Genomic DNA, 23,744 nt, shown 5'->3' on the forward strand with positions numbered 1-23,744 from the left:
CAGCGTCTTTAATTATGGGTGCTGGGCAAGTATCTCAGAGGCACCGAGAGGGTTTGAGTTAAGTGATGATTTTTTCAACTTCAATTGTTGAGATAGGCTTAAATGTGAACTGGTTTATGGGTTGATTTGATTGTTGGTAATTTCTAACAATATGGTTTCTTGAGTTTCTAAAGCTCACCTGTGTAAGGTGTTTTTTTTTTTTTTGGCTGTCATTTTGTCTTGGAGCATGGAGATTTTGTTACAGAGGGCATTTTGGATATCGATACACCAAGTTTTGTTTTTGATGCACAAGTCATTGGGAGCAACTGGGGTTTAATTCTTAGTATGGAGAAGATTTCCCTACTGCCTGCGTTGGCTTTTTTAATTCTGTCGTTGAATGTTTCTCTTTTAGCTTGAATACTTTTTTTGTATCCATCTGCCAATGAGGTCAGGAGATTTTCATTCTGATCGGATGGGATCTTTGTCCAGCTTGATTCAGCTTGTCTTTTTTTCTTTACAGAGGGCTTTTAAGCTAGGAGTGAACCATGAATTTAGGTGAGCTAACAGTTTTTCTTTTCTCACTTTGGTCTTCGTGTTGCCAATAATCCGCTTGGTCCGGTTCTGCCATCTTCCTTGAGCAATCTCAGCCGTTTACACTCTTGGCTGTTGGGGGGACTAATTATTATTATTGAAACTTAATTACGCGGTAACTATGGTCCAAAGGCATCTAGTTGCTAGGCGGGGAAGGGCGGTTTTACTGGAGCATACCTCAAAAGACTAAAAGAGAGCTAAAAAGATGAGTTTTAAGAGCTTCACTGAAAGGAAAGTATTCAGTCTGCACTCGGGTGTAGCGGGAGGGCAGTCCACAGGCTGGGGGCAAGTACTGAAAAAGAGCAACCACCTAGCCGCTTACGAAACTTAGGAATCTTTAGAAGAGCCTGTGATTTAGAGCGGAAACTTCTTGCAGGAACATACCTTACAAGTTTCCTCCTTAGATACTGAGGACCAACGTTGTAGAGCGCTCGGTGCGCAACACACGATCTTAAATTCAATACGTACTTCAACAGGCAACCAATGTAGTTGGTGAAGAAGAGCAGTGGATGGAGACAGACGGAACTTTAAGCGCTAAACGCTCTGCTGCACTCTGTATAACCTGCAGTCGCTTAATCTGGTACTTTGGCTGTCCCAGATAAATGCCATTGCAGTAATCTACAGGCCCCATTATCGAGGATATAACCAGTGAAGTACGATTTTCCTGGAGAAGCAAAGGAAGAACCGTTCTCAAAGTTTTCAGTTTCCCAAAGCTAGACCCACAGATAACGGCAATCAGGGCTTCACAGGAGCCAGTGGGGGAAACGTTTCACACCTAGGCTCTTAACTAAGGCACAAGGGACAGGGCAAGGGTCAAGAGATTCAGGCCAATATTGCAAATTCCAGAGGTGGTCCCTGCCCTGGGATCCAACCACTAATACCTCAGTTTTATTACCATTATGCTGAATCCAATTGGCCGCCATCCAGGAACCCACTTTTTCCAAGCAGTCACGCAACTGGTTGAGAGATGCAGTCTGAGGTGAGGCCAGCCTGAAAATCAGTGTATCATCCGCGTAGGGGTAAAAGAGTACACTGCACTCGGTTATAGATCCGCCAACATACAGGTTAAACAAAAGCTGAGATAGCGCCGACCCCAGCGGAACTTCGCAAAATAATTCTACAAGAGAAGAAAGCACGCTTGGAAAGAAACTGTGATCGGCCCTCCAAGAAGGACTTAAACCAGGCCAGGAGAGATCCAGAAACGCCAGCATGTTCCAGCCTGGTCAAGAGTATTTTGTGGTCCATTGTATCAAAGGCCGGTGAGAGATCCAGGAGAGTAAGAACTCTGGTCTCTCTGCTGTCCTGAAGCAGCGCAAAGTCGTCCAGTGATATCATTACGGACTCCGTCACCATCTTGGGGCGGAAGCCGACTGATACGGATGGAGACATTGGAGTTTCTGTAACACTATCCCTAACGTGTTGTGTAGTGTACCCAAGAACCCTCGCGCATCAAGGTCCCCCAGATTGTTTTTCTCCACCATTCTTGTCGGTCGCTTTCATGCAGACCTTGTGTTAATGAGAATTATTGTTCCATGCGTCTTCCAAGCATCCTTTGACTAACTCAGACTGTTTCCGTTTGCTGTCCTGCAAACCTTTGTTGACTAATATAACTTAACGGCTGTTGTTGGCCTTCGCCTTCAGGCTTTGGCCTTACAGTAGGGAGAGTGGGGACCAATGTTTCTCGAAACTTCTCTTTGGAGATTGCCTTTCCTTTCCCTTCCTTTCCTCGTCCGTCTGCTCTTTTTCTATGCTACCTTGGCAAACTGAATTTAAATGTTGCCATTGATGTAACTGGACATTTCTGTGGAAGGACGCCCATAGGGAGTGTAACAATTATCCTCCTTGTGACCACGACGAGAGACGCTGCAAGGTCTTTCTACTCTTTAGGCCGAAGACGTTTTAAGAAAGGTGCACAAAGCAGTGAATGGCCTATGCTATGGGTTCTGTCATATCATAAACAATAGTATATGAGTGGTGTTATTATGAATACATTTTGTCAGTCATCAAATTTTTTATTTTTATTTGGGGGGATGGGGAGGGTTCCCTCCAAACCCCCCTTATTTTTAATAGTTCCCATTCATAGTTTATTCATAAAGTGTCATAATAAAAGGACTGTCGAAACAATGCTTTACCATGCTATGAAGGCCAATAGTCACTCTCCTGCTGGTGCCGTGCCTCGGACGAGGATTCCACAGGCAGCCGCAGCTCCGTTTCAGAATCCAAAGAAGTTATTGTGGGATCGGCTGACTCCCACATGCCCGTCCCCAGCCCCACTAAGCATGCAGTCAGCAGTGCAAGTGCACACACTTTCAAAGGACAAGCATGCAAACCCCGGCCTCCTGACTCTTTGAAAAAGCCTTCGCCACCCGCAGGCCCGTCAAAGTTTCGGTGGGGCCTTGTGAACCTGAGGGTGCCGGGCCGCTGCGCCTCCACTGTTGCGGTTGATACCAAGACTTTGGTTTCCCAGGGTGCCTCCCCTAATGTACTCATACGTCACATCCCTTTTCCTCCATCCTTGTGGGCGTCCCCCAACATGGGGGCAGTACCAGAATCTTTGGCATATAAATTTGGTATAGTTCGCAATGGCGTGGCAAAGCCCCCCACCACCACTTCGGTGCCTCACCTCAGTCCCTTTTTTCATCTGGCCGGTGTTGGTCCTGGCAGCCAGCGCAGTCTTTTTTAACTTTCCGCTTGCTCCCCCGTTCTGTTTTTCAATCTTATTTAACCTCCCTTCGGTGCCTCGCTTGGGGCATGTCTGCTGCAGGAGGATTCACGAGATGTGCCTCATGCGACCGCTTGTTTCCAGCCATGGATCCTCATGCACTCTGAGTGCCTAGGCCCCATCACCTCTGGGACGTGTGCGCTGCTTGCAGCGCTCTCGGTCAGAGGGCATTGAAGAATCAGTTGTCGCATTGGAGGGAGATCTTCCACACTTCTCCTTCGGCGCACCTTATTGACTTTGTCTCCAGGACCTCTCGTCAAGACAAGGTAGGCCCTCTGATCAGCACAGCTCCTCACTGCAGCAACTTCTTCCCACGGATTCTCACGGACAAGGGTTTCTTTGATTAAGGTTCTGGCTGGCCCAAGGCCTCTAAGGCTACCGGTTCCCAATCCTAGGGGTCAGGGGGCTCTTCCGGGCTGTCCTCGGAAGGACGATCAAGTTCGTCCTCTTTTACCCTAAGGGGTAAAGGATTGTTAGGTGCTAGCGCAAAGTGTCGGATCCAGCACGACTGCCGACACAAGGGCCGAGGGTGAACTGCCTTCCGCAGTTGGTTCTGACGTTGTGAGTCTGTGCGTTAAGACTACCGGCCAGTGCCTACCAGAGTGATCTCTGCGGTCGATGCCTCTGTTTCGGGACCCAAGAAGAGCCCAAACGTGGATCGGGGTCATTGCACCCTCCTGCCCAGCGGTGCAAGGTCACAAAATGGCAGATATGCACGTGGGGGAGACTGCTAGGCCAGCTGCCATTTTGGATTCGACTCCGGGCCTGCCCGTTGTCTCGCCCATTGCATGGGCCTTTCAAGACTGTTCCAGTCCCCTTCCCTCTGGAAGCAGCGGCGGACTGTACGTTGCAGGCATCTGGTGGTTTCAGGGGTACATCTACCCATCGCAGTCTTATTGCGAAATGCCTGAAGCGCCTCAGCGGTTTGACCAGGAGCGGCGGACCAGCGCTTTGGAGGGACGGGGCCCTAAGGCTCCTGAAGGATATAGTCTGTGAAGTAGATGATCCCGCAGGTGGTGCCTCCCGGACCCTTCCTCTTGGACCTCTGTTTGTTCCTCCAGCGGTTCCAGTGTCGATCCCACTCCTGGTCCTAGCCTTACCGGCTATCCAGACCACTCTGCCTCTTCCTGTACCCCCAACTCAGCCCCCCCCCCCCCCCCCCCAACAGCCGTTGGACCGGTCATCGGCTATGGGCCTAGGGGGGGACCATTCGGCACCTGTGTCCCAGGGCCCGGCGGCCCCTCAGTCGGCAAAAAAGGGGGGGTAATGACGACGCCCAGGATGATTTACCCTTGCCATCTGTTAAGGCCTTGCACGACTGCCTTCAGGGCCAGGTAGTCCTTGGGGGTCCCTCTGCCCGACTAAGCCCCCCAGGAGTCTGGAGTGCAAGCAGAGGTTTTAGGCAAGTGCACAACGGTCCGCTTTGGCATCGCTCTCCTGAAAGATGTCCTGCTGGTGGCAAAAAAGGTCTGGGAGAAGCCCAGGCCAACACCGAGATGAACAAGAAGCTGGACAGCAGGTTCAGGCTGACGGACAGGGAGCCAGTCCTCCTGCCTCCCATCCCCAGCTGCATTCATCAGTAGAGGCTGTGGCTTTGCTCTATTCTAAACGAGTCTTCCTCCTCTGGGGCCACCTTCAGTTGTCTATCCAAGGTCCTTGGTCTTTGGGCAAACATTATTCCATTTCAGGGCTAAATCTGCAGCAGGCCATTGCCACGGCTTACCAGAAGCTGTGGCGGGAGCTTGGGGTATCTGCCAGACCTCCTTGCAGAGAGGTAAGCTGCCTTCAAGTCCGCTCTGGCGGATGTCCGGGCTGTTGCGCAGGACCCCATAGAGTCTTTGGTCTCCCACATCAACACATTGGCAAGGGGGCTGTGCCTGGGTTTCGAGATGAGATGGACAGCTTGGATGCATGGCACTACATTTTCATGTGACGTGCAAGAGCGGATCCTAGACGACAGATGACGAATTTACAAAGAAGAAAACCTCCACTTAAACTGCAATGTCCTTGGCCATCCTGACAAAGCCAGGTCAGAAGGACTTCCATCAGTCTCAGGATCAAATTTAAACCCTCCGCTTTCACCCGCTTCGTCAGGTAACCATATGGCAAGTCATGCAGCTGTTGGGGATGATGGCATCCTGCGTCTTCCTGGTTGCTCCTGCCCATCTGCGCATGTGCCCTATGCAGAAGTGGCTCTCGAGCCAATGTGGTCAGGCAAGCTGTCAGTGGACCAATCTAGTTGTCTTTACAGCCCTCGTTCAGTCTCTGCAGTGGTGGTCAAAGCAGAACCTTCTGATGGGACAATCCTTCACCACTCATGCAGTAGAAGCCACTCTCACCATGGGCGCATCAAGGTCTAGGTGGAGTACACCTTCTACACCAGACAGCGCACGGCACATGGTCACAATCGGTAGCGAGCAAACATGTCAACCTGTTGGAGCTTCTTGCTGTATTCAAAGCCTTAAAAGACAACTGCAAGTGAAAACTATTCTGGTTCTTGCAGACGGCACCACGGCCATGTATTTCTTACAAACAAGGAGGTTCTCACTCTCCAGGGCTGTCCAAATTGTCCAGAGCATTTGGAAATGGGCACTCAAACACATGTTCCTCCTGTCACAATACGTTTCAGGTGAATACTTTCTGGCAGACGTGCTCAGCAGTGACATGCAGCTCTCCATAGAACATGAGTAGCATTTGCACAAACACATTATGTACAACATCTTTGCAGAATGGGGTCATCCAGACAACCTTTTTGCAACACTGGAGAATGCACAATGACAAGACAATGCCTCTTGTATGATATGGCATTTATAATGCACCTATACACCAGGCGCGACGAGGCATGGGAGGGGAGCAGAGGGCAGACGGACAATGATCTTACTAGGCCAGGTGACATTGAGATCGCACAAGTACAGGGGAGATGGGGAAGTGGAAAATTGGGAGGGGGAGTGCAGTACATAGGATAAACAGTAAATAGGAACAATGAAGTGCAGATAGCTGGTGGCAGGTGTAAGTGTAAATGCAGACATCGGGTGTCAAGTGCTGGTAGGGGGACTGTAGGGATCCACCAACAGCCCCAGTGTGCAGGGGCTGCCAGGGGGCAGTGCATGTGTTCAATTGGCAGGGCGGGGAGGAGCCTGGACCCAAGAACAGAGGGTAGCCATGTGACCAGTGCAGTTTCAGCCAGGAGTTCAGCAGGGGAGAGGAGGAGAGAACGTGGAAGCAAAAAGGAAGGTCTTGAGGTGCTTCTGGAACCGGAGATGGTTCTCCTAAATTTCCAGGGAGGCTGTTACAGAGGGAGACCCCAGCTGCAGAAAGACCTTCCACCAAGTCTTTGCTTGAAGAATCAAGAGACCCTGAGGAAGTTGGAGTCAGATGAGCAAAGAGCTCGAGGGAAGATATTTAGGAAGAGAGAGTTGAAGGTATTGAGGCCCCGGGTCACAGAAGGCCTTGTGGACAATGCAGAGGGTTTTGAACTTAATCCTCGCAGTCACTTGGAGCCAATGCAGAGATTTCAGTCCTGGAGAGATACGATCTTTGGGCTTGATGCCAAGGACAAGTCTCGCAGTCCTGTCCTGGATGAGTTGCAGAGGGCGGAGAGTAGAGGCAGGCAGATTTAGAAAGAGGCTGTTACAGTAGTCCAGCCTAGAGAGAACCAGAGCTCTGGAGACAGTGAGCTCCTGGGGAAGGAGAGGAAAGGAGGAATACATCTGAGGGGGTACAGCTGGTAGTGTTGACTTCTTAGAGACATCAGAGATGTGAGGAGAGAAGGAGAGTGTGGAGTCGAAGATGACACTGAGGTGTTTAGCCTTCTAGGTGGGAGCAGGAAGAGTGCTGAGAGAGGCTGGCCAAAGAGAGACAGGAAAGGAGGGGAACGGGTGTGAGGAGAATCTCGGTCTTACTGGCATTAAGGCAGAAATCATTGGTGGCACACTACCATGGTATACCCAGAGACAGTCCAAGGGGGAACTGTCTCTGGATAACATGGTCAGGGAAATTTGCCTTCGCTTTTCCCCCCAGTTCTTCTGCTTAACAGGATAGTTCACAAGATGCACCAGGAACAAGTTACACTAATCCTGATGCAACCAATCTGGGCCTGTCAGCCATGGTTCTCTAATCTCATGTGAATATCATTTGCCCTCTGGTGAAGCGGCCTCCTACAACAGTCGCTAGACCAGGGGACAATACTGCACCCATGCCCTCAAACTCTCAAAGTTCGGGCATCTCCCGCTCCCTCAAAGGTGTATGGACATTCTTAAGGAGGCTCCTAAACCTAATACTAGGTACTGTATGCCTGTAAAGACGGACACTTTTGTCATTTGGTGCAGTACTCATAACATCAACCCAATTGACTGTTCACCTACGCACATAGTCCTTTATCTTACCTCTTAGACCCAGGATTAGTTTTTAATTCGCTAAAGGTCCACCTTGTTGCCGTTTCTGCTTGCACCACATCTCAAAGCAAGATTTCCCAGTGGAAAGTTCCTGTAATCAAGGCTTTCATGGAAGGGGTAAAAAGACTTTGCCCTGCTATTTCCAATCCAACTCCCAGATGGGACTTGACTGTTGTCCTTACTAAACGTATTGGCCCTCCTTTTCAGCCAATGCACAAAGCTAATCTTAAGGCTCTCGCCTGTATGACTGCTTTTCAGGTGGATATTACCTTTATTAGGAGAGTTGTTGAACTGCAGGCTCTCTCAGTTCGAGACCCATTTTTAACTATTCATAAGGACAAAGCGGGTTTACGCTCTCTCGTGCATTACGCCTAACTTAATTTCTAAATTCCATGTGCACCAATCAATTGAACTTCTAACTTTCTTTCAGAATCCCACTAACACAGCTGAAAGAAGCCTACATACACTAGATGATAGGAGAGCAGTAGTGTATTACCTTGACAAGACTAAACTACTAGAAAACAAACCAATTCTTTGTCTGTTTCCACTGGTAGAGAAGGGGATCCTGTCTCTAAGGCAGCAATCTGTATATGGATTGTTAAATTCATCCATATGTTAATCTCTAGCTAAGAGATTTACCCTCTGCGCCTATAGCACATTAGGCATGAGGCACAGCAGCTACTATAGCTTTTATTGCAAATGTTCTTCTCGATTAGATTTGCAAAGCAGCTTCTTGGAGTTCGATTCACACTTTGAATTAACATGGCTGCTTAGACACGCACTCTAAGACTGATTCTCAGGTGGGCCAGGCGGTGGAAAGACATCTTTGCTGCTGTTCCTTCACACATCCCACCACCATCTCCTGGTACTGCTGGCTAGTCTACGCACAGCACGTGATTCTAAGCAGATTCACAAGCATCAGAAGACATGCATTACTCACCGTAACTGTATTTCTGGTGCTTGTATCTGCTTAGATTCACATGCGCCCACCCTTCCTCCTCTTTTAGTTGAAGGAACATAGATCTCTTACACCTTCTTTTCTTCTGTACTCGCTCATTTTCTTCAGGCTCCCTCATGGCCGAACAAATACTGGGGGAGGCTGGGGGGGGGGGGGGTGGAAAGGAGGGGGACCTTGACGCATGAGGGATCTTGGGTACACTACACGCCATGTTGGGGGATAGTGTTACAGACGCACCCATTTCGACATCCCTTTTTCAACTTCGACAAAAAGATGCAATACTCTGCGACTACCACTAGGTGTCGGACTATATGCAAAGCATGTGAATCTAAGCAGATAGAAGTGATTATGGTTAGTATAGGCTTGATGCATAGGTTTGTAAGGTGCCCCCATGAGCCTCATCAGGACCACGTTGAGTTCCCAATGCTGGGGCAGGAGCCTTCACCGGCGGGAAAGATCGGAAAAGCCCCTTGAACTCCTCGACTAGTCTGTGGTCCCACAGAGCGGATCTTCCCGGGGATCTGGTGTAGCATGAGATGGCCGCCAGATGTACCTTGATGGATGAGTCAACCAGTCCAGCTTTTGCCAAAGACAGCAATTATGGAAGAATCTGTCGCTCCGTGACCCTTCGAGGGATAATCTTCTGCGACCGGCACCACGTAGCAAAACAAATCCACTTGTGGCAATAGCACTTTAGAGTCGGCAACGCCCTGCTTTGGCGAGGAGTTCCTTGCAGTCGAATGGCAACTCATAACCTCCAAAGGAGCTGTACCCTCCTGCTTGGCAATACTCTGTTGTGATGAAGGATTACCAAATCTGCCTCTGCAACGCCGGGGCATATCATCTTGCATTGACACTGCCCGAGCATGTTGAGAACACGTAGCAGGAGAGGAAACTGCTTACAGAAACAGACCTTCAGACGGGAAGTCAAATGCGCTGTCATGATCACATACCAGATTCATAGTCCTGAGTAAAGAATCCAGGTTAGGAGCGATTCATTAGAGATCACTAGGTCTGAGCTGAGTGTTTGCTTCGCACACAGTACACAGCAATGAATATTCATAGACCCCCATTGGAATGCTATAGTTTCCCAATACCCAAAAGATGTCCGCCTGGTTGGTCGGAGATGAAGCAGCAGCAGTAATCTAGACATTGAATATTGTGGACTACTTAAGCCCCACCTCCGCTGTTGCGCGCGCTTCGCGTTTGATCCGTTAACAGCGGTGTAACGCCACCGGCACCTCAGCTCACAGAACCTGTGAAAACCAAAGAAAAGAAATATCAATAGTTTGAAGAATCTACAGAATATCTATCGACCTCAGACACGAGTTACCTGACTGCAGTTTTCCTTCGTCGCAGCTTTCCCATTAGATTTCCTTTTGTCACAGTTCCTCTTCAGTCGTCCGCCTTCGCTTGTGGCTGCGTCATCTTACAAGGGTTATCGCTGAGTCCTGCAAACAAAGGTACATGATTAAAAGCATGAACATTACCAGTTAAGGGAAAAGAGAATTTCTAAAGCATACGTACCTGAAGCTCCAGAGTTGATTTTCCACAGTTTTAACTGCACTTTGGAGCAGGTTGTAGCGGTTTCCTTTGCCAAGACAAACTCCCTTCATGATTACACGCAGAACCAATCTTCAGGCAATCATTTATACGCTACAGTAACCTTCATTTACGGTGCGCTTAATTCTGGAAGTAATTGCTCCACCTCTCATTGTTAAAAGGTGTTAAAAATATTTTCGTTATATTACGAACTCTTCAGTTGAAGTCTTCTTTCTTCACAAATCTCCCTAAGAAAGAAGAAATGTTTAGTTAGCACGAGAGAAAGAAGAAATGTTTAGTTAGCACGAGAGATCTCTCCAATAACGAAAGAACGTTAATCTTTTACAGAAAAAGCAAAATAACAGCTTGCTCAATGGTTCATTCCAAGAGACTCATTAACTTTTAAAGAACTATTACCTCAGTCTTCCTGCGTCTACGCCTTACAGATTTCAGAGCCATTTGTATCTACGCAGCCCTGTATGATGGCAGGATGGAGAGCCATCAAAAAATGAAACGCAGTTGAGGATATTTTGGGTCTCAGTTTTAGGGAAAAGATGGCCATAGAATCCTTACGGTCATAATATCCACTCATTTTATAGCAGCTCCTTTCTTGTATTTCTTTCCTGACAGAACAGGAATTTCCAAAGCTCCTGTTAGCAGACCAAAAGTGGGTCGGAAGTCATTACGCTTCTGTGGAGTTCACATAAGCGTTACATGTGCCCCCGAAGCTCCTTGGTTTGTGGATTTTGCTGGCAAACTTCTGCTATTTGGAGTTTGCGGCCGTGGCAAAAAGACCATTCACCTGCCGATTTGACGAACAGGCAGTCCACCTGATCCTGACTAATTTCACATTTGTGGCAGGAGCAGAGTTCTCTGCTGAGGGAGTCTGCAATAGCGCCCTTGTCGCCTGCCAGGTGGAGAGGGACGAGGAACACCCCGTATGATGGCGCAGTGCCACAAGTCCTGAGCTTCCTTGGAGAGCGCTGGGGATAGAGTGCCTCTGGCTTCCTGATGTATATCATGGTGGTGTCTGTGAAGATCCTCACCACCTTGCTCTTCAGACTGTAGGAAAGACTTGAGGATCCAGAACACTGCCCATAACTCCAGGATGTTGATGTGCAGATCCTTCTCCTCTGGAAGCCAGACCTCTGGTGTGTAGATGTCTGGTGTGAGCCTCCCCCCCCCCCCCCAACTTCCAGCGAGGTGTCCGGAGTGACCGTCTCCCGGTATAGCAGGGTTTGAAAACCTGTGGCGATGTGGGAGTGCACCCCTACCACTATATCGCCCGCTGGAACTCCTCGTTGAGAGGGATCTTGTCGGCAAAACTCCCGGACACTGTATCCAATGTGCATCCAAGAATTCCTGTAGGATTGCATCTGCAGCCTGCAGAGACGGACGAGGTAGTTTCAGGACGACATGCCCAGAAACGACTTGATGGCCCGCACTGTGGCGGTCTTGGCCGACAGTCGCTGCACCTTCCCTTCAATGGCTGCTTGCCTCTCCTATGAGGGTGACGCCAGACAAGCTACTGTGTCGAGTCTGGCACTGAGGAACAGAGCGTTCTGCGATGGCGTCAAGCAGGACTTTGGATAGTTTACAGAGAATCCCAGCTCTGTTGGTAGTCGATTGGTCTCCAGCCAATCAGCCAGGTACGGGTATACATATATTCCCCGAAGGCGCAGATGAGACCCACCCGGGGACGGGCAGTTTGAAAATACTCTTGGGGCTGATTTCAAGCTTATTGGTAGGGGCTTGAACTGGTATTGTTGGCCTTGAACCACGAACCATAGCAACTTTCAATGTTTCCTGTGGACATGGGATTATGAGTTCTCTAGGTCCAACACCAAGAGATCCCCTTTCTCCAGTTGGCCGAGCACGTGCTGCAACGTGACCAGCCTGAATTTTTGGTACTTATTCCGACGGCGCAGGTCCAGGATGTGTCTCCAACTCAGTCTTATTTCTTACCAGAAAGTATCTGGAGCCATTGGGGTACAAGCTCTATCGCCCCTTTCCGTAACATGGCTCGCACTTCTTCCAGGAGCTGAGGGATGTGAAACTCCTGACTGGGAACTGGTTGGATACATGGGCACTTGCATTGGAACGCCAAGGTGTCTCTCTTGGCGAGAGCGCCCAGCACCCATCCGTCGGTGGTGATCTTCTTCCACTCGCTGACAAACTTGTCAGCTGGCCTCCCACCGGGTGCACAAGTGGGGGTTAGTGGTCTTGGTTGGTGCAGGCTGCACTGTGGGCAACGGCGACGCTTACTTCGAGCGACCCCTGTAGCTTTCTGCATGAAGGATTGGGGAGGTTGCCTGTATAATGTGGACAATCCCTTGGGCCATGCGCCTGCGTGTTTTTAAATTTAATGAGGAGGCCAATTTTTTCTGGTGAAAATAGTTCTGTTTCCCATCCCTAATGAGGGATGCCCATACAGTATGGAGAAAAGTGGACTATGAACTAGGTCTATGTTGGTCACTACGGTGAGTAACATTTCTTTGTCTTTGAGAAGCCCAGGCATATCTCGTACCCATCCTCATGGTCCGGGTGCAGGCAGTGAAAACATCGTAGATGTTTGTCCTCCACAAAGACATTTCGGAGCCTACATCTGGTGCAGGGCCTGAAGAGGGTCCTTTTTGCCTTTTTCTCCTCCGTCATGGTTGGAGGGTGCGAAGTAGGCCCAAGATGGCCTTCCACAAGCTTCGATGAATCTTCGCCCTTGAGGGATGCAAAACTTCAGACAACCAGTATCTGTTGCTGGCTGATGAGGAAGGGGCACACAGGCTCTGATGGAACTTTTCTGCGAAATAACTGGGGAAAACATAAAAATAGCTCGTAGAGCAACTCTAGCTCTCCCAACACTGAAGCGTGCAGTAAAAATCTGAAAATGGCTGCCTGACTCCAGGCTTAGGGAGAGTGTCTTTGGATGGGGGCAAAATGACCCAGAGCAGTGATTGGTTTAGAGGAGAAATGGTTAAGTGAAACTGTTGTTTTCTTTTACCGAGGATTCCCAGCCTGACTGGGAATATTCAAGAGCATGTGAATCCATGCCAGACCCATACTGGAAAGCAATAGTTACAGGTAAGTAACTAAAACCTTTTTCAGTATAACAGTTCTGTGTATTCTTCTGGGTAACTCTGGATTAACTGTACTTCACTACAAGCATTCCTTGCTCCCTTGAGTTAGGCCTGACTGCTCTGCCACATCTAGCACATTAGAGAGTCAGGCCTTTCATTTTGTTTGTAAGCCCTATTCTGCCATTAGGTTGGATGGTTTTGCATTCCCACAATAGGCTTGTGGAAAATCTCCCTAACACATCTCTTGCCTCACTTTGTGTTGAGAGCTTTTCATAATATAGTGCATATTTAAGAACAATTCTGCCTCAAAACAGCTTAAACCGATTTAAAAAAAAATCAATTCCACTTTACATTTTTTTTAAATATTCCAGCAATCAGTAGGGAATTATTAGTTATGAATTTGAGTTGTGCAGAATAAGAATATAGATCTTGATAAAGCCAAATTATATCTTAGTTTGTGTTTTTAAAATGTGTTTTTGTTCATTTCATAGGTTACAAAAGGAAAGTGTTGCTAGTTCAGGATTACAAACTTGTGCTGAAACAAAAGGTAAAATCTTAATTGCAAAAGTTATCCATTGTTTTGACGTGTCACTGGTGCAGGAAGTACATGCTGAATTAACATTGGTTTTCTTCTGGTATACCACTTTGTGATTTGGTTCTTCAAATAGAATGACCTGTTATCCATTTACTTCACATGCTTAAATTGCATCTTCTCTTCCTTATGCCATTTTTTTTTTAAAATCTTACTGAATTTTCGCAAACATTAGGCTTTGCTCTTTTTCTTCAATCACTGCCATTGTCGGAACTTGACAAGTTGCATTTTACTCTTCATTTTGGTGTTTAATTTTACCTGAGTTATTTTCTGGTTATTGGCATTCTTTGGGCATTTCTTTACTCGTTCTTTATTTCTTTGCAATATGCGGTCAGTCTTTTCTTTTTAGACTGTATCAATATTTCAAATTGTATGAAACAGACTGATTCTTGGCCACAAGAACAGCACATAAAATAAAAACAGACCCCAAGAGCTAACTGTCACACTACCCCTGCACTATCACTATGGGCACAACCACAAATTACAGGGAGACCATACACTCTTCAACAGAGACCAAGTTTGTGAAGACATCTACAATGTGTCCACATTATTCCATGATGATCTTATCAAAGTGGACTAAGTTACATTAATTAACTTTACTATTCACTAGTGTGCCCTGTTAATACTCAGCATGTCAGAATGCTGTGATGTGGCTGGTAAGGATGCACCCGAATACATGAGGCATAATGGCTCATTCCATCAGAGGACTGCCTGCCACCTCAGCTTTACAACATGGAGTCCTTGTTCTTGACATTTGCCAGGCAGCGATATGGGCTTCTTTGCACACATTCGCAAAGGATTACTGTTTGGTGTCTGTCTTGTCAAAACTCTTTTTTGGCACGGTGGTCCTTCAGATTTTTCTTTAGGCGGTGGTCTTGCTGTCTTCCAAAGTAGTACAATGATCTAGAGGAAGGGAGTTTATCAAAAATGAAGTCCATTAGAAGAACAAATTACTTACCTCTCAGTAATGTGCTTTCTGATGGGCGCTCCTCCCACAGATTGCTCATCGCCATCTCTACCGGCACCTCTTGGCAGTAAACCTTGCTCCTGCGATCGCTCCTTGTCGGAGTGCTGGAAAAAAGTATGGAACTAAGTTCCTGTGGTGCGGCACCTCTATATACATATGCTAGCCCTGACATTATGCAGATGTTGGGTGGAGCCAACACGAAACTGGGCTGCTCCCCTGATGGTGGAAATGTTTCCGAACAGCAATTGCTCTGGGTGAGATATCAAAGATGAGGAATCGGTGGGAGGAAGTCTGCATAATGTCTGCATAATGTAACGGCTAGTATGTATATAGAGGGGGGAGGAACGGCCATCAGAAAACATTGCCGAGAGCTAAGTAATTGGAGTCACATTCGAGGACGTTGCACACAATTTTGGGTGCTGTATCAAACGAAGACTCTATATAAAAGTATATCTTGCTCCTTTTCACAATGGGACTTCTAATGTCCTTAAATAGACTTTGAGCAAGACATTGAGGTTTTCCTTCATTAGGAAAGCTTCAACTATAGGCCATGAGTTTCCTCTAGTGGAGAGGATTTTAATCATCGGCCAGGTTTTGCACCTTTTCAGCAGCAAGCTAAGTGGCTTCAACCTGGTGGCATCTGAAAGGCTCGTGCTGTATCTAGACCAGCCAAAAATCCAAGGTGCTTTTTTTTCTGTGTTCTTTCCTGGTGCAAAGCTTGTGCAGATGGGGCCTGTATGTGGTATCTTGATTGCATCCTAAATGTTGATACCTGAGCAGTTTAGGCATCTTTTGTTTTTGCCTCGCATGGTTCTGAATTACATCCTGGAACACATTCAGGTGCTTCCTCTTTGCACCCACAGGGATGTGGGAATCACAACATTCAGAACAAACACTTTCTTCCCATGTTTCCAAAGCCGTTCACTGGCATCTGACTAACATTGCACCAACCCCAGCAGCTCCTCTAAGGCAATGGCTTGTTGCCATGATTTCTCCAGTTAAACCCAATCAGTCCTTTAAAAAGTGCTAGCCCCCAAAGCTTCCCAGAGGCTTGCGAGGGCCTCTGTGTCTCGCCTGATATGCACAGGGTTGTGCCACCACTGATCTTGCAAAGGTACCGGTCTGATCTAGCGAACTTCGCCTGTACTGCATCTTCCATGACTGATACTTTCCCATCCTCTCCTTCTTTCTAAGAGCACTCCAACAGGGTGAGCTGTATTTTCTTTCCTTTCTCTTTAGTTCCACTGTCTGCTGCCACACTTGACACATCACAAAACACCATTTAAACCTTGAATACTGTAATCTGTGTATTGGGGGAGGTGGGGGTTTAGGCGATAGTTCCAGCATTTGTAATGCATGCCTCTCTGAATGAACTACAGCTTGGGTACACACAGGCACTGAAAAGGAAAAAAGAAATCCAGGAGGGGCTATTCAAGTTGTCATGTAATGACTGTTAGCCTAATTAAGGTATCAACTTGGTTTCTTCTTTTGAAACCACCTTGTATATGTCTAGAAGTCTGTCACTGCAGGAACATCAGAAATGACTTATATTACATTCACAGAAGGCCGAGGCATTCTCCAGTAGGGTACCTGTACAATGGGTCAAAGATCTAACACAAAGTCTGCCAAAGGCCACAGACAAAACAAAAAAATGGGCTGCTTACGCAATATAACATTAACGTAGGAGGGCAAGTGCTGGAGAGTAAAGAGCACTGTTAAAAAGTTAACTATTTGTTTTTTAATGGGCACTGGAGGGAGGTTGTGAGGAGCTCTACCTCTTTGATTACGATGGGCAGCAGGCTTCAATAGAGTGGGGTCGTGGGAACAAAGAGCTGTAGCAAGAGGAGTTGTGTGGGGACATGGAACAGTGGGGTTGAGTGCAGAGGTGGAGCTGTGGAAATAAGATGGTGAGTAGACCAAGCTATTGCCAGACAAGTACTGAGGAAGAGGACCATTGATCGCTTTGTAGTCTAGGAGAAGGAACTTGAAAGGTTTGCGTTTCTTTTTTATTCATTTTGCATTTAGTTTATTTCAATATTTTGCTAATCACTTAGTTAATTTAAAAAGGGCACACGATCACAAAATTCCACATCCACAAAAATAATACTTTTCATAAGTTCCAAACACATAATCATGTGACGGGAGAGGACAAAAGTGAAGTAAATTAAAAACTGTAGTAAATTAAAAACTGTAGTATATGGTAAAGAAGGTAGAAAAGAAACCAGGGCGAGGTGCAGTGATGCGCTCCTTTTTCGCTTAGCCCAAAGATGTTCTATTTTCTTAGACCTCTCCAAGGATAGTAAGATCAGGTCGTTCTGAAGGTTCCATATCCTTAATTTTCTTAAGGAAAATCGACTCTAAAAACTTTAAACGGATGCAAGTAAAGCCCACTTTTGCCCCGATATATATAGAAAGTCCCACCATGTTTATGCTTCAGTGCCAAATGCTTTGCTCATTCGCTCATAAAAGAACAGCGTTCTCTGGACTCTCAATTCCAGGCAGTACAGAATCAGATTTAGAGTTTCAGCTCGTTTTTGCAATCTACAACTGTCATCTCTCAAGGGCCTTCCATATCTGATAAACGTGCAGTATATTCAACTGAAATCTGAAAAATAAATCTCTGTACCCTGCATTCGGAAACCTTCTCAGATATTGGGGGCTCACATGGGTTACGCAGAGGAGGACATGGATAGTGTGTGTACTTTGGAGTTTGATATTTGTATTTCTGTTTCACTCCAATCAATAGCCCATAGAATCTATTTCACATATGGGTTTTTTACACAGGGTGTCAACCGATGGGCCCAAATTAAGCAGTGTTTCATTACATTGTCCCAGCCAGCTGTTCAGCGGCCAGTCAACATCCTGCCTTTTATTTATCATGAGACTCTGGTATTGCGGAGGGTGATGGGGCACATTTAGTTTCCTGAATATCGACAATGTTTTCCAGACTACCCTCGCGTGCACGGATAGTACACCTAACTTGTGTCTTCTTATTGCCATTGAGACTGCATAAGGGAGGCGTAATATCCTTCTCCAAAACCGCACCTATAAACTCTCACAAATTTTACATGGCAAGCCTCTGCAGCGCATGTGAGGGTAGGAACAACCTTGTGTTTATAGAAATGTATGATCGGAAGAAAGGAGGACTTTCCATACTATCCGATCAACATTCCTTGTGCAGTTAGCTGTTTTACTTTGGACTCTTAAGTACGCTTTCCATGGATTCTCACAAGCACTTGCGCTGATCGTTGTACTGAGATATTTTATAGACTGGACTGTCCTTATCGGGTTACAATTTAGAGTCCAACTGGGGAACTTCTTTTTGCGTCCCGGCAGGTTTTTTTAAAATGAGTTTTTCGAACTTGTCATTGATCTTTAACCTGTTTAACTTTACATAATGCTGTAGGATATCAAGTTTCCTCTGAAGCCGATTGAAGTTTGGTCCAATAGGACTCGATTGTCTGTGCACAATAGCCAACCAGCAGTGGTTCCTTTAATCTTTGGTGGACATGACGTCTTTAAGGTCTGCAATGAAGATGTTAAATAGTATAGGTGCCAAGGGGCATCCCTGATTTAATCCCCTTAATGTCCCATCCTCCTTTTCAAATGACCAGCCCGATCAATTCTGACCTAAAGAGCAGTACAGGAATACAGGCCCTTGATTGCCAAATGTAGATCCACGGGACACCCATTCGCTGTCATTTTGACCCTTAGGAGCTCCTGGATGATGATGATGCTGATGCTATCGAAGGCATATATCTTGTCAATACATGTCATATATGATTTGCCCTCGCCCTTTGTAGTTTTCATTTTAAGGAGGCTGATCAAAAGAAGATTTAGGTTGCATCCAACGTCCCTGACGAAGCCCATCTGCCGAGTGTCAAAGGACTCTCTCTTTCACCCATACATTCAGACTTCTCAACGGGACTGCTGCAAACATTTTACATAGCACTTCCAATAGGCCGAAAGTTTTTCGGCACTGCTCTATTGCCCTTCTTTAAGATCGGGACCACCACTGGTTCCTTTCAGGAGGCTTGAATTTTGCCACACCGGACAATTTGTTGGAACAAGACCAAACAGAAGTCTGCCCAAGCCTCTGGGGCAGCCTTTAACATAACATTGGTCAACCCATCGGGCCCTGGGGCACGGGATTTACTGGCCCTCATTATCAAATATAAGATTTCCTCCCTATCAAAACGGATAAACCATTGATTCCACTTGTTCCGGGGTTCTTCCCTTGTGTGGGCGTTCTGAGTAAATAAGTTCTCAAAATGCATTACCCAACAGTCCTCTGATATTGGGTTCGACAGAGAGGGACAATTGTCAGTTTACCTGCCGTTTAGTAACTGCCACAGGTTTCTGGTGTTTTTAGGATCCAGAGCCCGCAGCATAACTTTGGCGTCTTTCTGATAAGATTGATTTATGGGAGATTACCCAGTTTGTATACTTCTGTTTGTTTTTTGATCATTGACCCCCGAAAATCAGTGGAAGGTCTCGCAATTCTCAAAGGTCTTTGTAAAGGAGTTGTTTCTGCACAACGACCACATTGTCATAGGTGTGATTAGGTTTAAAGTGAGGCTTATTTCTGTTGCTTTGATATTCTTTGAAAATGGCCAGGACGGACTCTTACTCCACCCACTCATCAATCCATTGCCATTCCAGCAATTTGTCACTTAGTTGCGGGACCAAGTACGGATTCATTTGCAGTCTATTTCTACCTGGTTCCAGCTCAACTTTGCTTTCATAGTTAATTTGTTGAGATTTGTTCCTACTCACCAGAGCCCTGGGAAGTACCTATCAACAGAGGATCAATCATAAAGATGTACATTTTATCAATCCATGACATCACGGTATCCAGAAAAGAACTTGATTCCTCGGTATCAGGATTCCAGTACAGGGTAAAAAGGGTCAGACAGCCCTGTTCACTACTGGGGTGTTCAAGAAGTTTAAGAGCTGGATATAGGGGTTTTGGTGGGTAACCGTGATAACTTTCTGACCAATGTCAACAGGCTGGAACTTGGCCTCCCGGACTTCCCTTTTATAGCTTTGTTGAGATATGTGGAGAAGCCATCTAGGAATGGACTCTTCTGCAGCCATGTTTCCTGCAGACATAATGATGTAGAGTCCGGCGACAGCAGCGTCAATGTCCTGAAACAAGTGGGCAGATCCTCTAGTATTCCAAGACCCAATCTCCATCCTGGAGGACTGTTAGGCAGAGTTCTCTGCAGTACCCTTAGGGAACACTACATACAATTACGTCTGCAAGTGATAGTACAATTTCACCTGTGGTACAATCCTGTACTACAGTTAAAGTGGTGGCAGTAGCAAAGCAAGAGCAAATGAGCAGTAATAGGGATTCCACCAAGGACTACAATTACTGTGACTCAAACACCGACTCAAGGTTTCTGGTTAAAAAATATAAGTACATTTATTTTTAAACCATCTGTTCACAAAACACTTCACTTCTATTAAACAAAACCACACTCTAAATATACCACACACAACCAATTGCTTTGGTTCAGGTCAATTCAAGGTAAGTACATTGGGATTTGATAGACCGGTGTTGTGAAACAAAAGAAGTTACTGGGGGTTAAGCAACGCTTACTTTTTGACAGTAATGACAGTTCGGTCTTACGAAAGAAAAGCTTACCCGCGGGCAGAATTGTAACCGTGGTCAAACACATTTAGCACATTGAATAAAAACCAAGGAAAAGGGGATAAAAATCATAGGCAATACTTTTGTCAAGGCACTTGAATCAGAGGACTTATTCTAAGAGACAGTCAATAGGCCTGCGCCCGTGCCAAATGGAGCAGGGCTCTGTTGTCGAGGATCACACGATTAGAACAGTTCAAGGTCAACGTTGCCAGGAGTACTTGGATATTGTCAAAGGGAGGCAAAAGAAGGAAGAAAGGACAAGCCTTCGGTAAGAAAAAGGGTTCACCCCAATTCCTCAAGGTTGGATGGAGAGAACGACCAAATGGACACAGTACCTTATTCAACTGAAGAAGCTGGTGCCACGACAGAGTTTCCTGGTAGTTCCTGCAGACTCACGGTTGCTGAACCTTCAGTCGTGGGGACAAGAAGGATGTCTGGAGTGATCTGCACTACCCAGGGATGAGGCCAGCAACAGCAATGGTGAATAAAAGGTGCGCTCCTTTAAAACAGGAAAGGGCTCTTCTGATGGCTATCCGGACCAATACAGCTTTGTTCAGCGATTTCGACCCAGGAGAGATTCTCTGGCTGTAGAAAGGTGAGCTGGTTGATCCCATCAGGCTCAAGGGAAGGTGACTCCGGACTGGATCTTCTGTTATTGAAGGGTAGATGACTCAGGACTGCAGCAGGGCTTCACCGGGACTCGGGAGTTGCAGCAGCCGTCTTCTTCTCTGCTTCTCTTCAGTTCTTGTAGTTCCAGTGGCGACTCTGCCTTCCAGCCCAAGCGTCCTGCCTTTTATGCCAAAATCCCCCATTCACACAGCCTGGCTGTCAATCACACAGCAGGGGGGTTGTCCAGCCTGGACAACCACCCCAGCCAATGGACACAAAGTGCCACTTGGGTCCCCAAGGAGACCCTGTGCAGGGGGTTACTAAACCCCTCCCTCACATTCAGCCCACCTAGACACCCAGACGCTAAAGGGCTTCTTCACAGAAGCCCGCCAAAGGACGGCGAACAAAGAAGGCGACCTGGTTTGCTGCAGAAAGTAAAACACAAGAAGGATGTTAACAAAAAGAAATGGCGAATAAACCAGACCGGAGTCAAAATAAAATGTATTTGGTCAAGCGGGTATATGTTCGAGGCTAACACAAAAGCCTAAAACAGTATAATCGCGGTAGGAAAGTTAGGGTAGATACCACTGCCACCAGCCAAATCTTAGTGTTAAGGGAGCGAAACAAGGCTCCAGAAGATACAGATAAAAAGGGATCAGAGTTAACCCTTTCCAATACTCTATGTAAAATGGCGTGTACTGGGTCTGTAGGTTAAATGACTACATAAAGTAAATGGCAACTTCACCTGTTTCTGGGGACAGTAGTCGGCCCCAGAGAAATGGAGTCAGTGGGAATGTAAGAATGAGAAAATATCGAGGCTGAGTACCACAAATGAAATGCACCGATCACGGGCTGAAAGGATTCACAGATCTTTTAATACTGTACAGTTTACAAAGAAACACAGATAGCTATCTGGCTCCTAACACCCCGCAATGTGTACCAGCCCGACAGAGAGGTGAGAGATTGCTGGGCGTCTAAACATTTGTGTTTTTATACAATTTTGAGTAATATTGTCCAGCCCCTCATCACGCTAATAATCGGTAGTCTAGAGATCGTGCCTAGTTCACATTCGGTTCACACAATAATTTACAAAGGATTACACGTTCGTATTTCTGCAGAGGTGCAATGACCATGTATGTTCCCAAATCCTACAGCGAGGTCCCTTTATGATTCTGTTTCATTAGACTTCGGCCTGAGTCCACACTCGGTTTGCTTTACATTGTACCAGGTGTGTATTCACGAATGAGTCTTGTGAGCGTAGACCATGCTTGGACAACAGTTCATATGCAGTGCAAGGCCTAGTTACCTAGTCTAAACAGTCGGCTCTTGGGCAGTTTAAACATTAACAGAACTCGACGTTCGGGAGGCTTGGTTGCAAGTTGAAAACACAGTCCACCATTTTAGAACGCACAAATAGAAATCAAAATGGCGGACGATTTAAAATGGCGGCAAAGTCAATTCAAAATCGGAACTTTTACAACACGATTTTCCTCATGGAGTGACTAGGTTTAGGCCAATATAAAATAAAGGAGGCACTATACAATTTCCGTTCAACATGAAGTCTTAGAGACAACCCTGTGTCACTGCAATGAAGGTGCTGTGTAACACACAAAAAGCTGGGCTCATGGAGTGGTGTGGCTCCAGAGCCCAAGATCACACAAAAAGTAGAAATACACATGGCAAAACACACGCAAGAGTGGGAAAAAGTTTCACACTCTTACCAGGTGGAAAAAATAAACCCCACAAATCCAGCAAAGCTGCTGAGGGACTCACTAGGTAAGGGAAATTAGCCATAAATGAGAATTCTCCCTGACTACAAGGGCCGTTCAGCCCTGCGGCTCTATTCTTTAGGGCAAGGTGCCAGTGCTCTAGCCAACCACTCCCAGGATTGCTCGCTGTTGATTGCAGATTTCTTGGAGCCTTCCCTCTGCACCGGACCTTTGTTCTCCGTCTCATTGCTGGCCCCTTTTATGGTGATCTTTATTAGGTTTGGGCCACACAGGGTGACCGCCTTTTCCCTACAAGGCTTGTTTGACTAATCCCCCCTTGGCCGATTTCAATTATTATTTAGGCCCCCATTTGGACTGCTAGTCCGTCTATTCAGACCTCGGGTCGGTCCTGGATGGCGTTGCTCAGGGACTGATTTTTATGAACTTCAGATCGAAACCCAATGCCTGCAGCTCATCACTCGCATCTAAAAGAGGTCAAGGAGGCAGAGGCCATGTGTAAACACACTCAATAATTTTCTTTTTCATTTGGAAAATCAACGATCAGAATTTCTTCGGAGTCAATTGCAAACTGCTCTCCTGAACACCCGTGACCACTTGATCTCCAATCTTGACTCTAATCTCGCTTCTGTGCTCATTCTCCTCGATCTATCCTCTGCTTTTGACACGGTCAACCATGCCATCCTGCTCAATCAACAACCTTGGTATTACTGATTAGGCCCTGGCCTGGTTGACTTATTTTCTCACCGACCCTCTCGGGTCCAACTGGGTTCTTTCCTCTCTTCGCACTTGTGGGGTTCCCCACGGGTCTAACCTCTCTCCCTGGCTCTTCAACCACTACTTGCTCCAATTTTCAATTTTATGTGGATGACACTGAGCTCTTTCAGGCTCCCCTCACCCACCGCTGCTTCTTCACTCATACCAGGCTGTCTG

The 23,744-nt window shown here is 46.6% G+C and overlaps 1 protein-coding gene across 4 annotated transcripts in view; it reads left to right on the plus strand.

Annotated features, from left to right (window-relative positions):
• Window positions 1-23,744, plus strand: part of BUB1 (BUB1 mitotic checkpoint serine/threonine kinase) — a 1,594,853-nt gene that overhangs the window by 407,363 nt on the left and 1,163,746 nt on the right. For all 4 annotated transcript variants that reach the window (XM_069606846.1, XM_069606848.1, XM_069606845.1 and 1 more), the window contains one exon: window positions 13,752-13,807. In XM_069606846.1, the coding sequence (XP_069462947.1) occupies window positions 13,752-13,807 (56 nt within the window). The remainder of the gene's footprint in view (window positions 1-13,751; window positions 13,808-23,744) is intronic.

This window comes from Ambystoma mexicanum, chromosome 4p, assembly GCF_040938575.1.
Source record: "Ambystoma mexicanum isolate Mex_15411 chromosome 4p, UKY_AmexF1_1, whole genome shotgun sequence".
NCBI lineage: Eukaryota > Metazoa > Chordata > Amphibia > Caudata > Ambystomatidae > Ambystoma > Ambystoma mexicanum.